The 17,341-nt window shown below is 48.1% G+C and overlaps 1 protein-coding gene across 1 annotated transcript in view; it reads right to left on the reverse strand.

Annotated features, from left to right (window-relative positions):
• The window catches only part of Adcy2 (adenylate cyclase 2), a 377,019-nt gene that overhangs the window by 349,047 nt on the left and 10,631 nt on the right, over window positions 1-17,341 (reverse strand). Inside the window, exon 2 of the mRNA XM_046430364.1 lies at window positions 9,217-9,414. Within this exon, the coding sequence (XP_046286320.1) occupies window positions 9,217-9,414 (198 nt within the window). The remainder of the gene's footprint in view (window positions 1-9,216; window positions 9,415-17,341) is intronic.

Consider the following 17,341-nt stretch of genomic DNA (forward strand, 5'->3'; position numbering starts at 1 on the left):
TCTGATGGGTTTTCCCACAGGTAAGTACAGGGCCAAGAGCAGGCATATGGTTACAAAAACAGACCCAGACGCAAAATTAGCATAAAGAGGTGACATTTTAAGGAATCTGTTTGTAAGAATCCATTTATAATAACATGAAATTTCAGTTTCTGTATTAAAGTAATAATTGATTCCCGAACAATAATACACCCTCCTCTACTAACACATGCACAGGTATTGTGGCTCCTTCAGTCAAATAAGTCCCGTCTCCCCTGATTGATTGGTTTGCAGAGTGGACCTGCCCCCAGGTGAGAGCGCAGCTGGTGACTCAGAATGCTGACAGCTTTGGGCATTTCTGAAGAAACAGCCCCCTCCCCATGAAGCTCTTCTGAACCAACAGTGGTTCTGCAAGAATAGTCCAGATGCCAACTATGTCCCTTCCACATCACACGGTACTCTGCCGTCTGCCTAGGCATGACAGGAGGAGAAGCCCCACGGTCGTGCATGACAAAGGGCATGCAGAGATAAAACAAGATGGTGCCACAATGCCAAGTTCAAATTTAGCTTCTCTTCCTAGCTGTGTGACTTTGTAGGAATTGCTTCACTTCTCTGGGCTTAGGTATTCTCATCAGTAAAATGAAAATAATAATAGCACTCCATGGGTTTGTGCAGATAAAGAAGTTATATGTGTCAAGCAACTAGCATCTGACCTAGGGAGGACCAGGGAAGGTCTTCTACTGTCCTTGTGGTAGAGCAGCAAGCAGCCACATTCAGTTATTTCCACAATTCTTTGCAGTGTGTTCACTCTGTGGGCAGAACTGTGCTGAAGAGAACAGTAGAACAAAGTGCCTCCAAGGCCACACGGTCTTTAAAATGCATCTAGGCCAGGCACAGTGGCACACGCCTGCAATTCCAGAGGCTCAGGAGGCTCAGGAAGATCCCAAGTTCAAGACCAGCCCCAGAACTTAGTGAGGCTCTAAGCAACTTAGTGAGACCCTATCTCAAAAAATAAAAAGGGCTGGGGATGTGGCTCAAAGCCCCTCTGGGTTCAATAGCTGGTACCAATTTTTTTTAAAGTGCAGATTGGATGTGAAGTTTGGGTTTGGGACTACAAAAGCACAGAGGTAAGAATTGCAAAGCAAGTCTAATTACCCAATAACAGCTTAACTCAGAAGCCCATCTTCAGTACCAAAGCCTTCTTCTGTTAAGAAAAGGCCAGAAGGAAATGAAGAGGAAGCAGATTACTCCAGAAACCCCAACAGAATTATCCACTGAAGCAAAACCAGGTCCAGAAAGCCCAGGTGAGGTCCTGGTGAACACTGAGCTGTCTGCACGGCCAGGACAATTTCCACCGCGTCTGGTTAGGACCCAACAGTGGGGAGGAATCAGACTCGCCACCTCCACTCTCCGCAGCCAGAAATGTGTGGGATCTCAAAATAACTGCACTGCCAGCTGGGCCACCCGCTGGACTTCCCTAGGAGTCACAGGTCTCCTCAGCATGTGCTTCACCACCCAAAAAAAACAAAGAGCCTCATCCTCCTTGCAAACTGAAATGTCTTTGACCACTTTGTAGGTTTTCTCAGACGTGCACCGTGCACCTCTTCACACCACGTCCGAATCGCCCCCTGAGAAGCTGCCCTGCTGAGCAGCAGCACACAGAGGGGTGTGAGGGGCCCTGGGCGAGTCTCTAGGTGGCCTTTCCCCCTTCATCCCATGCTCCTGGGCTCTTCCTGTGGAAAGTACATTCTTTAACACATTCCAAGAGCCACACCAGAGGAAGGGCAAACCAGCACGACTGCTCCACTTCAAAGGCTCCGGGAGGCCTTGGTTTTCATTCATTCTCACCCATTTTCAATAAGAAGGAAGATGTTTGTGCACCGATGTCCTATTTTTGTAAAAAAATAAACACATGCTCGCACTGAATGTCTGACTTCCTTTCAAGCAACAGGACAAAGAAAGTCTCTTCTTCCCGGAGCTGAACGTCAGTCTCGGGATCAGTGGTGGTGACTTAGCCACTGTGCATGGTGACCTCAGCAGGGCCTCCACTGTAGGAGGCATGGGGCTGGAGTGGGGCTGGAGTGGGGCTGGCAGGGGTAGATGCTCTTGGCTCCGCTGAAAGGGCTCTTCAAAAAAGGGGAATTCAGAAAACCAGAGTCGGATGCAAATAGGACTCGGCTCCTCTCTCTGCAGGTGACCATTTCTGCCTGGCCTCTCCCGAATGAAGACAAGCTTCAGCCCTTGACCAACACGCCCTTCCTATCCCAGAAAATCATCTCAGAAGGAGGGTCCTAAGTCAGCAATCATCAGCTGAGACGAAACAGCTTCCTTCTTCTTAGAAATTTGCTAAGTATCACTTAAAAGCTTAGAATTGAAGGTTTTTCTTCCAAGGATCAGGCAAGAAGGATGCACCTTATGTCTTTAACAGAGGAACCAAGAAGAAGCACTTTCCTCACAGGAATGGGCAGAGGTCAACCCACATCCATGAACACACCAAGCCCACTGAGAAAGCCCTGGTAAATTTCCACAGCAATGCAGGTGGCCAGGGCAGGTATCTAAGTCCTGATGGACACTGGTCTGAAAGACCCTCCACAGATCCCTGCACACGTTTCCTTCCACGGTGATTTGGAGTATAAGGAACATGAATGTCAAGTGCATTACCAGATAAGCAGGGGAAATGAGTACAACGTGGCCCACGACAGAAGCACTGGCCACCCTCCAGGGGCACACTTGGGACAGCTCGTCCTCTGGTGAAATGAAATCTGCTGGGCGTTGAACTGACTCCACCCAGACATGCTCCAGTCCTAAGCCCCAGGACAAGTGGATGCAACTCCACTCAGAACCGGTCTGGAGACAGGGTCTTTACATCAATCATGTGAACTGAGGACATTAGTGTGGCCCTGATCCAACCTGACTGGCATTCTTATAAGGAGGGGAGAAGAGAGAGGGACACACAGGTCACCAAGGGAAGGCAGAGGCAGAGACTGGAGTGGCCCATCTTCAAGCCACGGAGCATCAAGCCTTAGGCTGGACCCAGCAGGGAAGGTGCTGCCCCTCACCCAGGGACACCTCCTCCCATACCTGATGTCATACTTGTGATCCCAGAGCTGGGAGACAGACATTTCTGCTGTTCTAAGCTATGGGACACAATCAGATGGTACCATGTGACAGCAGCCCAGGAAACTGAAACAGACCACCCAGGATCTAAGGCTGCTCTTTGGGAAGGCTCTGTTAGCTGGAAGGCTCTGTTAGCTGCCCAAGTGCTGCCCACACAGAACTGTGCTGGCCCCTGGGAGGTACGTCCTCTAGCTCCATGCCTCCTGCCCCTCTGGTCAACTGTTAGCCACCTCAGTGACACAGAGGAGCAGATTGTTTCTCCATGCCATTCATCATTATTGATGAAGCCACTTCTGGTGGAACTGACTCTCAGGACACAGTCATCCCCTCCATGTCCCTGCTAGAGGCTCAGACAGGAATGGCTGCTGTGCTGTGGAGTGTATTGGACAGAAGGAGAAAAGAATCCATACACACTGTTGCTGGGTTCTTAAATACAAGCATCATCCCGCTGAGATCAGACAGAGAAGATGTCTCACATGCTCCTCGGCCGATCTGACTTCAAAATGGTTCAACTGCTTTTAAACCAAAGATGAAATGCAACTCCAGCCTCAGCGCCGAGCCTCCTGTCCACTTTCTCAGCGGGGAAGTGGGAGCCTGAGCAGAAGGCGTTTGCAGAGCAGCCCAAAGGCAGGCGGGAAAGACATCTGTGTCAAACACAAACGCTGCCACGGAGCAGCCGGTCAAGAACCCAGCAGCGTGCTGTGCTGCTCCGCGACTCCACAAGATGCTCCTGTGAAATCCTTCCCTTTCAGGAGGCAGCTACAGGGATCAAATGTCAGCAGGGTGGAGTCCCCGGGGCACAGGCAAAGGGACTTTCAAGATGGAGTTGGCAGGTACTGAACTAAAGTAAGTGCTGGGAAGTCCACAGACAGCCGAGGCCTCTGATGGCCTCTCTTGAGGTCTTTCCTTTTCCCCTCCATTTTCCTCTTTTCCCCAGTTACTTTCAAGCCGTGTTGCTGACCAACTCCCAGCCTGACCCTTACACCTGCCCGCACCCTCTCAGGGTCACACACTGCAAAATCTGTCCTTTTGCCTGATGGAAACTGTCGACTCCACTCTTGCTTCACGTCCTGGCATTGCTTTGGTTGAACCACTGCACTGAGGGGCAGTGCTCTGACTTGGTTCTCCTAACAGGTGGCGCTGGATCATTCTTTGCGGCGTGGGTTGCCATGTGCTTGGTACGGTATTTATTTGTGACACTCCTGGTTTCTGCCCACCTGATGACAGTCACTCTGGCTGAGAACCACTAGTCTCTTGAGTGGAACTGACCTCTGGAGTCAGAGCCTGGGGTTCAACGTGCCTCATCAGCTTGGAATGGGCTGGAGACTTCACCCCCTGTGCCTAGGTCTCTGCGTCCCTAACACAGGGCGGACATTGCCCTGCTCATGGCTATGGGAAGGAAGCGCTCGGAGCTGGCCTGGTACCACCCTGCGCCAGGCATGTGCTGGCTGCCCATGGCTGAGTTCTCCTGGAGGTTTGGTGGATGGGTGCTACCCTCAGTGAGGTAGCCTTCATGCAGTGAGGCTGAAACCTCGCCCACAGAGGGGTCTGGCCTGGCCTTGCTGCTGACAGGTGACCTAGGCCCTCGGAGTGTGCCAACTCTTAGGGGTGTCTTTGCCCACTGGCCTGTGGCCCTGGGAAAGTGTAAATATGATCTATAGTGGAGGCTCAGGGCCTAGAGACATCAGTGCTGCCTCCAGGGGACAAGAGTCTATAAGTGTGGGCCTCACCTCCAAAAGCTGGAGGATATAGCACAGCCCTGCAGGCTGTGGGCAGTCTGTGGAGCCAAATCCTGCAACCCAAAGCTCAGCTGAGCCTTCACAGTAGTTCATAACTACCGTCACATGTCATTGCTAGGACAGCAGCACTGTCCATGTTCACAAAGAGAGGACATAGGGGCTCCGCATGGGCGGTTTTCTGGACTCTTCCCTTGGCTGATACGCAGTGACATCCCTTCCCTGTAACAGCCCATTGGCATGAGGAGAGCAGCATCCACGTCCTGTGAGCCCTTCTATCAAGCTGTCCCCATCAGGGTGGTTTTCCAAACCTGTGGTGGTGTCGGCAGTGGCTGCTGTGCTGGCCCCTCTGACTGTACAGCAGGCCCCTTCGGTATTACTTCCCGATGCCACCAACTTCGCTGCCTTCATTCTAAAGGGCAGGACAGTAGCCCTCTTCATTAAGGAGGTGAACCACCTAACTCTGCTGGATGGCGAGTGGTCACTGAGGGCCCATGTCCATGGCATCTATGCGAAAGCCAGCCAGACAGCAGCTCCCAGTAATATGGCGCCAGAAGGCATCTTCCCTGAACCCAGATCCCCACTCCCCTGAACGGCACAGGGAAAGCCGGGAATAGGAGGCGGGATTTCAATCTCCAGTGGAGGAACAGGGCTGGGCGCGTCCCTTTTCTGTCAAGGGAGCGAGGAGACCCACGACGTGAAGCACATTTCCCTCCAGCCAGGACAGCGGCCTGAAGAGCTGTGACCACTGTCCCGGCCACAGCCTTTCCCAAGTGCCATGCGGGGGAGAGCAGAGTGGGTAGTCACAGCTGTGATTCCAGGAACCACCCAGGCCACAGGCAGAGGCCGCCCAACGCAAGACCAGCACAGGCGTCCAGGCTGAGCCGCTGCGTATGAACTGGTTCTTCCTGAGCCCCAGAAGCCAGAGAAAGAACCCAATGGTTGGGGTCACACACAGGGACAGAGATTTTAAAAAGAAAAGAAGCACAAGATCAGCTTGGAAACAAAATTGTCAGGGAACAACACGATGGCTAATAGCCAAGAGCCTGGCCAACAGACTCTGCCCCTGAGAGAAATCACTCCTGAGGCAGCAGAGACAAAATGACCATGAAATGAGAGATTGTTTTAAAGCAGATGACCAGCACCCAAAACCAGGCAAAACCAAAGCAAAAGAAAACATGTCTTATAAAATCAAAAGAGAGGTAAAAATGGAATAAATGGACACGAATCATGAGCCCAACAAACCAGGAGTTGAAACACAGCCATCCATTAAAGAACACATCAAAGGAGCAGCAGGCTCCCGGGAGAGGACGAGGCGGAAGGACAGTACAGCCCTGCCCCGAGGACACTCGTGTTCCTCAGCACAGGCCACCTCGTACCAGTCGGGCTGAGCAGTGTGACTTGAGGCACTACGGACAAGCTTGAGGAGGGTGAGGGTGGTGTATGATGGGGCGCTCTATGGAGGTCAGGGAAGGCTACCTCAAAAAGGACCTGCGACTGTGGAAGAAGAGCCTTCCACCCAGGTGGGAAGGCTGCGTTCTGACCACTCAGCTCTATTATTATTACTAAAACGATAGGGCAAGCTTCTACCACTCAGGAACTGTGGAGGCTTCATTTGGGTTGGAAACGGAGCTGATGTCACTATGCTCTTGCTCCTCCCTAGGCCAGACCCTAGCCAACAAACTAGACAAGGCTGCACTGCCTAAGAGGAGTGATGTCGGATTTGAAGGGGAGATAAAAATTCTGACATTCTGCAGATGACAATATTATTAGTATAAATAAACTGAGGCTCTTAGATAAACCAGCAGAACTGGCAAGTGTCCGCCAATATCACCGAATATAGATTGAGATTAAAAACCAATGGTTGGGCTAGGGATGTGGCTCAAGCGGTAGCACACTCGCCTGGCATGTGCAGGGCGCTGGGTTCGATCCTCAGCACCACATAAAAATAAAGATGTTGTCTCCACTGAAAACTAAAAAATAAATATTAAAAAATTCTCTCTCTCTCTCTCTCTCTCTCTCTCTCTCTCCCCTCCCTCTCCCTCTCCCTCTCCCTCTCCCTCTCAAAAAAAAATAAAAAGACAATGGCAGTAGCTTAGGAGGCTGAGGCAGGAGGAACGAGTTCAAAGCCAGCCTCAGCAACTTAGCAACTTAGTAAGGCCCTACCTCAAGATGCAATATAAAATGGGCTAGGGATGTCTCAGTGGTTCAATGCCCCTGTATTCAATTCCCAGTGCCAAAAAAAAAAAAAAAACAAGAAGGAAAAAAATGGTATTCTTGTGCATCAACATGAACCAGTCAGAACAGGCAATTTAAAATTCTTATTTATAGAACAAGAAAATAATTTCACATGCCTAAGAATAAATCTAGGAAAAACTTCTACTGATTTCGTAAAAAAGAAAACAGGTCTTTGAAGGATATGGAAGTCAACACATTTCTTAGAGAGATTTGCCCTGTCATTTGGTAAAATGATTCTCATAGAAGACAGCAAATCTCTGGATGTGTTTTATATTATCCCTTTTTAATTCCTAGGCTTTATATATCTTTCAAAGCAAAATTCAGAAATTCAATGTAATTTAAATCCAGATCCCAAGTGGACATGTCAGTGAACATGACAAACTGGTAATTCATACAGAAAAGTAAGCTAAGAAAATGGGGAACCAGGAAGGGAAACTTGGCCTTCCAGAGCGCGAGGCTTCTTATGAAGAAGCTGGCTAGTGCGCTGGGCAAGGCGGCAGGGCTCACACAGCAAGCCCAGGTTCTCAGGGGTTCTGTGTGGGTTTCCTGGGCACCAGGGTGAAGGTGCCCCTGTAGGACCAGGTAAAGCCAGGACGCTGGATTGTGAAGAAGAGAGGTGGGCACTGAGGTCGGGAGGCTGCTGGCCAGGTGTGCTGGGCTTGGTTGGGACCGTGGCGAAGGACAGATGCTACCACCCACAAATTCCTGTTCCTGATACAACAGAGCATTTAGAGCCAAACAGACCAACTTGAGTCCACTCAGCCCAGCCCTGCCCTCTGAGGTAGAAATGGAGGCACATGGGCCGTGATGGCTTGGCAGAGGTCACACGAGGACCGACTGAGAGGCCCCCAGGAACCTCATCTCAGGGCTTAATGGGGTTGTTTCTGACTGAAACACCGAGAACACTCTGCCTCTTGCACGGCCTGTGCCCTGCACCTCCCCCTGAGCTCTCTCCTCCCTTGGCCTTGGCAATTCTTCTCCTTGTTCTCATCTCCTCCTAATGGCTCCTCCTCCACCCATTTCTGGATTCTGTTTCTCTCTGTTTTACCCTGGTGCCTGATGTCTGCACCAACCCCATGAAGACCCCATGGGCTGCTCAATTCACTCTCTCTCTCTGGATGCCTACAAACCCGTGGCTTCATTTACAAGCTCTGAGCTGAAAGTTCATCTACCCGTAGCTCCAGCCGGACTCTCCCTGGACAGCACACCATGTGATCAAGCTGCCAGGCGGCCACATGGGGAGGACCACCACCCAGCAGGAGCACACAGGAAACCCACTGGTTAGTCCACAGTCTGAAGGTAGGGCGCCACCCCGACGGGGCATTTTCTAAGCCGAGAGCCTCACCGAGGACCATAACAGACTGGTGGTCCCAATAGGAATGTGAAGCAGCCCTCTTCACAGCACGTGATCATGTTGCTAGGAACACAGTGTCACAGAAGTCTGTCTATAAGGGTGGCAACTGTCATGGACAGTTGGTTTAGGATAGAGTAGGGTTAGGGCTCCAGTCCCAAAGGGATTTGGAAACCTAGATGGGGCACTCAGGAAATAGAACCACATCACCAAAGCTGGGCTCAAGACATAAAATAAGACTCGGCCAAGTGGCAGCTCAGCTATTCAAACAGGGGACCATACAAGACCAGTCCAGCTCCCCAGCTGACAGCAGGATTGATTAGTCACAATAGACACTGAGTGCTCTCGGCCATCAGGCACCTCAAAAATGGCTATTTCAAAAGACTTTCTTCTCTGGGCCTGGCTTAATTCACTTTCATGTGGAGCAGAGGAATAAGATTCAGTGATATATTTCCTTGCATGCTAATCACAGTTAATGATGATAGGTTGTATATTTAAAAATTGCTAAAAGAGAAGATTTTAAATATTCTCAAACACAAAAAAATAAGTAGATGAGGTGTTCCATATGTTAATTAGCTTGATTTAATCAACCCACAAAGTACACATACATCAAAACACCTCATTGCTCCCCATAAATATATACCATGATGTCAATTAAAAGGAATAATACAATTTTTTTTTAATTTGTTCTCATTTCTAGGTCTATTCTTTGGAGTTTAGAGACACATTTGCAGAACTAAGATGAATACAGAGTAAGGCGCAAGAAGAAACACAAAAAAAGCACTCTAACTCCTTTACCTGGTCCCAGGGAGAGACGGTGCCTCCAAAGCACATGAACAAGTACCCCATCGCCACAAGACACATCCAGATCACCAAGGAGAACACGCGCAGCAGCTTCTTAAACACAGACTCAATGCAGACGAGGATGAATATCGCGAAGAAAATGGCCAGCGCCGTTGGAACTGTTATTAAAAAGGCCACGTGGTCTTCAACTTCCTGAGGAGGGGAAAAAATGAGAAGTTACAACTGAGAGATCCCAGGAAACTTGTAATTTATCTTGTTACATTGTTCTAACATTAATCAGTGTCAAAGTCTATTGGTGTTTTAGTCATTTTAAAATTTTTTTAAATTTGTTTTAATTAGTTATACATGACAGTAGAATGCATATATACACTTTGATATATCATACATAGATGGGTATAATTTCTAATTTTTCTGAGTGTTCGTGTTGTAGAATCACATCAGTCATGCAGTCGTATACACATACAGTAAAATGTCTGTTTCAGTCTACCATCCTTCCTATCCCCATAACCCCGCCCCTCATCTCATTTCATTCCCTCTACCTAATCTAAGGTAACCATTCTTCCTTAGTGCCCCTTCCCTTATTGTGAATTAGCATTCAAATATCAGAGAAAACATTTGGCCTTTGGATTTTTGGTATTGGCTTATGTAGCTTAGCATGATACTCTCCAACCCCACCAATTTACCAGCAAATGCCATAATGTTCATTCTTCTTTAAAGCTGAGTAATATTCCTTTATATATATATATATATATATATATATATATATAATATTTTCTTTATCCATTAATCTATTGAAGGACACTTAGGTTGGTTCCATAGTTTAGCTATTGTAAATTCAGCTACTATAAACATTGATGTGGCTGTGTCACTGTAGTGCTGACTTTAAGTCCTTTGGGTATAAACCAAGAAGTGGGATAGCTAGGTCAAAAGGTGGTTCCATTCCAAGTTTTCTGAGGAATCTCCATACTGCTTTCCATAGTGGTTGCACCGATTTGCAGTCCCACTAGCAGTGTATGAGTGTGCCTTTTCCCCCACATCCTCACCAGTGTTTATTGTTGCCTGTATTTTTGATTACTGCCATTCTGAATGGAGTGAGATGAAATCTTAAAGTAGTTTTGATTTGCATTTTTGTCAGTTTTTTGCTTCTGTGACTAAAGTGCCCAAGCAGCCAACTACAGAGGAGAAGGAGTTTATTTGAGGGCTCACGGTTTTAGAGGTCTTAGTCTACAGAAGGCAGGCTCCATTCCTCAGGGCTCTAGGTGAGGCAGGACATCATGTTAGAAGAGTGTGGCAGGGAGAAACAGCTCACATGATGATCAGGAAACAGAAAGAGAGAGCTCTTCACTCTCCAGATACAAAATATGTACCCCATAGCCACGCCCCCAATGAGCCACCTCCTCCAGCCACACCCACCTGCCTCCAGTCACCACTCGGTTAATCCCATCAGGGACTAATTCACTGATCAGGTTTAGGCTATAACCCAATCATTTCTCTCCAAACCTTCTTGCACATTGTCTCACAGATGAGCTTTGGGGGACACAACATCTAAACCATAATAAGGATTTTAAAAATTTATTTCAAAAGTAGAACAGTTTGAACTATTGAAAATTCATTTTATATTAAATAACCAGTTTTTCTGAATAGATCATACAATATTGTCTATTTAAACTAGGCAAAGAATCTAGACTTTAAATCTTTACATTTTTCCCTGAGAGATGGGGAAATAGATTTTATATAACAGAAAATACAAGAAAATGAGAAAATGCAAGAGCACAATGTGTCAGGAGAATCTAAGACACCAACTTCCTCGCCTGGATCAGAGACCGAAAGTACCCTGGCCCTATCATGATGAGCTTTTACCTTAATGCATAGCAATTAGTGTTTTAACGGGATTATAGGTTAATAGAAAAGGGTCAGAAAGTCCTAAATATAGAAGGCAAGAGCCCAGGAAATGCTTACAAGAATATGCCATGTTTGCTATTCTATTCCCATCTATCCCATCTCTCCTGGGCTCCCATGGCAAAAGAAAAATAGGCATTTATTATTTAGCCTCTTACTGATGATGCATTTTTCTAAACTCATTTTTGTACTTCAATACCCATTTTCTATTTATCTTCCAGCCCCCCCTTCCCCCCAAGGGCAAACCAATTATTTCAGTTCCGTGCAACGTCAGCCGCATGTCAGGTACCATGTTTCCTTTGATCACACAAGCAGGGACTGAGGCTTAGCACTGGCGGAAAGTTAACTGGAATCTTGCTGTCTACAGCATTCGTGAGAGGATAGGATGCAGCCTAAGGTCTTTAATCCTCACCCAGGTGGGTGGTGTTACTCAAACACCCGCAGGGGCATCAGCTGAAGAGCCAAGGGGCACATATCCATAATCCTTGCTACTTAGGAGGCTGAGGCAGGAGGATTACATGCTTGAGGTCAGTCTAAGCAACTTAGCAAGACCTTGTATGGAGCAGCCAGGTAATAAATACCTAAGCTGCAATGATGGGCACAGGGCTCCTCCATCTCATCAGCAGCTCCAGCCTCACACTAGAGATGGCTCCACCCAAGTGCCAAGCCACTGTCCTCAGAAGAAGTGCAGATCCCCAGAAAACCCCACCCAGGTTCCCAGAGAGAGGACAGAACCAGAATCCTGGCCCCCTTTCCATTGACTTTGTTTCCTTTTCTCTCTCAAATTATGTGTGCATCAGAGGACACCTGGGAAAGAGGCACCAGAACGAGGGAATTAAATTCAGAAATAAAATAATTAATTTCCTTACCCCTGCAACAACCCTACAAGGGGGCCCTCGTGTGAGCACCATTCTACAGTTGGGGAAACTGAGGCACACGAAGGGCTGCTGTGGGTTAAAAGGCTGGCAAGGGAGAGTGCCAGGACTCCAGCCAGGGACGGCTCGCAGGGTCTGTGGCAGGTGACGGGCCCTCTGGTCCTGTGGCAATCAGCAGTCCAAACAAGGGGGTCTGCCTTCACCTGGCCAAAAGGGTTTCTCTCCAGAACTGGCAGAAAGCAAGGAGATCAAATGAGGTGCCCTCACTCGGTGCCTCCAGTGCCGTTCGCATCCATGATCAAGTCCCCCCACTTTTGATGGCCATTTCAAAAGGGCATTAGACATCCACCTGGCGGCGAGAGCTCCCCAGCACTCAGAGATGCCATGAGCGTGCAGGGAGGGACGCAGCCTCTCGAGGACATCAACTTTGAGACTATGACCACTACACACGGATCCATGGAAACCAGTTTCACCTGCAGCCTCCACCCACAGTGAACTCACTGCGCACGCGAAACTAACCACTCTGCGGCCAGAAAATCCCTGTTCTAAGGGCTGTGGCTTCTTCCACGAACCCAGGAGGGAAGAAACAACCGCGGCCTCCGCCCGCTCTTACATCACCAGAGAGACCAAGAAGCGGAGACAAAAATGACGACTGCCAGGTGGAAATTAGCAATTGCAGGAGGAAGGACGGACGGAGAGGCAGTCCTCACAGGAAGTGGGACCAGGTGAGTGGCCCCAAGGAGCCTTTCCTGACTTCCTCTTGGAAAGCCGTCTGTCAAGCGGCAAAGCCCCATGTCTCACCTTGCCAGGCGCAGTGCCTAAGACTGATGCTATTTTTGATTAAAATATTGGAGTACCCGTTCTCTCTTCTTATTTTCTAAAATTTGATCACTGAGGAGTAACTCGTCTGGTCTGACTTCTCCATTAGTTACAGAGGCATAGTGGTGGCTCCTGAAATCCCTTAGAGACCCGCAAAATAGTTTAATTTCTTTTAAATTGAGAACAACAACAACAACATGGCCAGCAAGCATTTTGGGTTAGTGATTACATTATCCTTGTGGTAACACAGTCTCCAAGGGTCATTTCCATATATTTCTAAGGAGGATGGCCCCTAAGCCATAACGCAATCCCAGGCAGCTGGACACCCTCTCCCACAAGGTGTGTGACATCCCTGTGCATTCAACACAGCAGAGGAGGAGGGCCAGCTTCCAGCATTGGGCCTGTCTGGTGCCACCTGGCCAGGGCTTTAGGACACACAGCTGCTCATGGTGGTGACCCTGCCTTTAGAAAGCCTGGGCCTACTGAACAACAGGAACTCTCTGAGGAGGAGAGCGCCACTTATTCCTTCTACACATGTCTTTGATGGTCAGGTCTGAACACGGTTTAATATGGACTTCTCTATAAAACAGGACCTTTTATATCAGTGTCAAACAAACAAGAACATAAGCACATTCATTAAAGAATGTATAAGCTTGTAAACTCCAGGCTTGCTGATCTCACGAGGAACATTAAGGCCAAGTCCACACAATGAGGACAGGCCCCCAGAACAGAGTCCCACACTCTCCCCTGCCCCACCCTCCCCAGAGCACAGGAAGGGAGATGCACCCTCAGAGATGCACCCTGCAGCTGTGTTCTTCCAAGTCAGTCCAGTTTTCAAACTTCAGAATATAAAACAAAGTCACTCGTAAAAAACAAGCCAAAACATCAACCATTCAAAATTAAATATTTTTTGTATTTTCCAACCCTCCCTCCCCTTGTGGGAATAAAAACATTTCCATACAATGCAAACAAATATAATGTATGGAAATGCCCTTAGTAGTCCTAAAATGTACTAAAACACCTTTAAAAAGGGTAAAGAAAATACCCCGCGAGGCACAGTGAGTGAGAGACACCAAGGTGCCTTTCACAAAGGAGCTGCCGGGCACCGGTTCATCACGGCCGCGATAATGGGTTCCAATCACTCTCTTCCAACATTCTATCCTTTCATTTTCGATGTCTTTTCTGGTAATTTTGTACAGCTTCTTCTAATTGCTAGGCCTATTAAATACCCATCGCTTTTATTTATTATGCGACAATTCTGCTGCCTCGGAGGCTTTTCCATAGAACCATGGTGTATCTGTATTTCCCTCCCTCCCGTCTGCACGGGTTTGTTGTTGTGGTTGTGGTTGTTGTTTTGTTGAAAGTACCATTTTTCATCTAGATGGGAAAGGGGAAAGGACAGTCTACATAAAATAATGCTTCCTGATGAAGAAACAGGCTTCAGGGAAGTGCTTCACAGTCAGACAGACAAAGGGCAGAAGCCCACGCCCACTCCTTGCCACTGGGTGCCTTGGGGAGACGGAGCCTACCTTGGGTGGCCTCTCCATTGCACACAGACTCAGGGGTGTGTGGCTGCTGGTGTCTGGCACATCACAGGCACACTGCAAGCAACAGTGATCGCTGAGCAAGATGAACTGTGCGTGCAGCCATAAAACAGGTCTGATACAGATACATGCATGGAGATTTACATGTTCACAAGTCCATAGTAGAAGAAATCATTTTCATTCTTACTGCATACAGTCACAATGCATTTTACCAGGAAGTACAAAATGAATATTGTTATGGTGTAGACCTGAGGTGTACCCTAAAAGCTCACAAGTGATACAAAGCAAGAAAGGTCAGAGGTAATGGCTGAGCTATGAGAGCCTTAACCTAAGCAGAGCATGAATCCACTCGAAGGATTAACTGGGTGTAGCTGTGGGCAAGTAGGCTGTGGCTGGTTGAGGTGGATCACTGGGGGCGGGCATGGCTTTGGGGTTTGTATCTTATCCCAGGTAGGCCTGGCTTGCTCTCTCTCTCTCTCTCTCTCTCTCTCTCTCTCTCTCTGCTTCCTGGTGGTCACGTCCAGAGCTGCTTTCCTCCACCATACTTTTCTGCCATGATGTCCTGCCTCACCTTGGCCAGGAACTATGGAATCAGCCAACCAGGGACTGAGCCTCTGAAACTGTGAACCAAATAAACTTTTCTTCTTCTGATTGTTTTTGTCAGGTCTTTTGGTCTCAACAACAACAACAACAAATCTGAATACATAGGCAATTATAACTTAAGCACATAAAACTAGTAAAAGAGCCTCAAAGTATACAAAACAAAAATTTTAATTTCAGAGGAAAGGGTAAACTAATACACTGAGTATAGCGGATCCATCACCTCCCTGTAGACATCAGTAAGCTGAGCAGACGGTAGAAATGAAAACAAACAAAAGGGTAGAAAAGATTTGAACCTCACAATTAGCAAGCTTGCCTTGTTGAAAAACACAAAACTCCACCCCCAACCATCATTGAGAACAATATTTATTTCAAGTGCACACAGAACATTTATATAATCGTACATCAGGTAGCCTGCACAAAATTTCAAAAATCAGGAGTCACAGCGTAGTTTAAATTAGAATCTTATTACAAAGACACAAATTAAAGCTCACCACATATTCATGTCATAAAAAGCAGAATCCTAAATAACTTTTTGATCAAAAATTATAACATGAATTTTAAAATAATGAAAACAATACCTACCCATGGGTGTGGGGCTTGGGCAGGGAACTGAGAAGCTTTAGAGCTGAGCTAAATGGCTCTGGGGTCAGTTTGGCTTTGCTGGGAATTCTAGTTCCCAGAATCATATTCCTTCTACAATTCTTGGATAGAGTTGAACTAAAGAGAAATTTGTACCAGATTCGGGAAGCACAAAAGCCCTGACCCAAGTCCCCACAGTCCAATGGGCCACAGCAGTCACAGTGCCCTGGGGACGGCTTCTGCCCGTCCTCGCCCGGCTTCTCCACGTTCCCCTCTTCTTCCCACGTTCCAGATGCTGGAGAACAGGGCCCTGCAGACCCTGGGCTGCAGAAGCACAGGAGCAGGCAATGAGGAAGCAACAGTTCCCAGAGACTTCCTCTCGGCTCCCTGTTCTGGTCCTTAGGGTGACCAGCCATGCTTATCTCCACGGGCTTTCTGAAAACTTCAGCTTCTCCACCCAGACCAGCGCTTCACGAAGCCTTCTAAGGACTCTCCTTTGGAGAAACAATTGCTGGTTTACTCCCAGATCCGAGAGGGGACCATGGGTCAGAGTTTCCACGCCATCAAAGATGCCCATCACCCCTGGAGTGCAGTCTGACACTCCAACGACCCTTTGTTGAGACCTGTGAGGAATCGGGTGACTCAGAGCCAAGGTCCAACGAGGAGGGTGGGACAGCGAATTCTTCCAACTGGTCAGAACAACTCAGGGAAAGAAAGCTAGGAAAGTGTATTCTCCTATAGGCTTAAAATACACACAAGACAAAAGAATGAGAGACAGAGAGAGAGAGAGAGAAGAGGGCAGAGAGAGGCAGCAAATGCAGAAGCTCGTCCTGAATGAAGAGAACCCTGGCCGTCTCCTTGACGCTATGTGGTCTCTAGAATCCACAGGTGAGAAGACAAATGAGTCCGAGAAATCTGTTTCCAAAAACACATCAACCCAAACCATGGCTCTTCTAGATTTAGAAAAAACTTGGGGTTCCCTATCTGCCTATGCCATCACAGGAAGTGGCTGAGAAAGCTGCTCCATCTGCAGAAAAGGAATCTCACCCATACTCAATCCAAATGTGGTCAGGAGGGTTATACTTGAGGAAGAACCTCCCAGAGGGAAGAGGCAGAAGATAAGAGGACAGGAGCCTAGTCCAGGAAAAGGATCAGGGTCCAGAGAAAGAACAACCCTCAGTCTCAGGGCCGGGGACCTCAGATGCCTGCCCAGTGGGTGCAGAACTACTGGAAGCCAGAGCCCAGGGCGTGTGGCTCTCCCTATGAGACAATGGGAGGGTCTTCTGGGGGGTCCTCTATGGGAGGTGGTTGATAACCTGTGCTCCAGTCCCTAGGTCTCCAGACCAAGAGAAGCCACACTCAGGCTTGATAAAGAAATGACAGCTCACAGTTCCCCCATAAACAAAGGAATGTCCCTCTCTCAGAGACCCTTGACTGGGCCTGTTGCCTTGAATGGGTAGGTGGCTTCCGGGAAGCAGATTTTCCTAAGCAAGGGATGCACTAAATATATGGCAACCAGGGAGGTGCACAGTCATAGTAATTAGGGCAGCTAAACACCGTTTCACTTCTCTGCCTGGCTTTGTCAGCAAAACTGGCTGTGACAGTTCCCTTCCCTGTGGCCATGCTCTTGTGTAATTCTCCCCAACTCTGACGTTGGCCCCTGCCATTTGACTCCTTTGGCCAGCCTAATGACAACTGTGTCACACCAGCAGGCTCGACAACACTTGACATGGTGACCTTGCCCTCTTGCTTGGTGCCCTTTGGAGTTATCAGAGCTTCATGCAGAGAAACTCTGGCTAG

Source organism: Marmota monax, unplaced genomic scaffold (genome assembly GCF_021218885.2).
Source record: "Marmota monax isolate L192 unplaced genomic scaffold, Marmota_monax_Labrador192_F-V1.1 WCK01_AAM20220418_F8-fsc00082, whole genome shotgun sequence".
Taxonomy (NCBI): Eukaryota; Metazoa; Chordata; class Mammalia; order Rodentia; family Sciuridae; genus Marmota; species Marmota monax.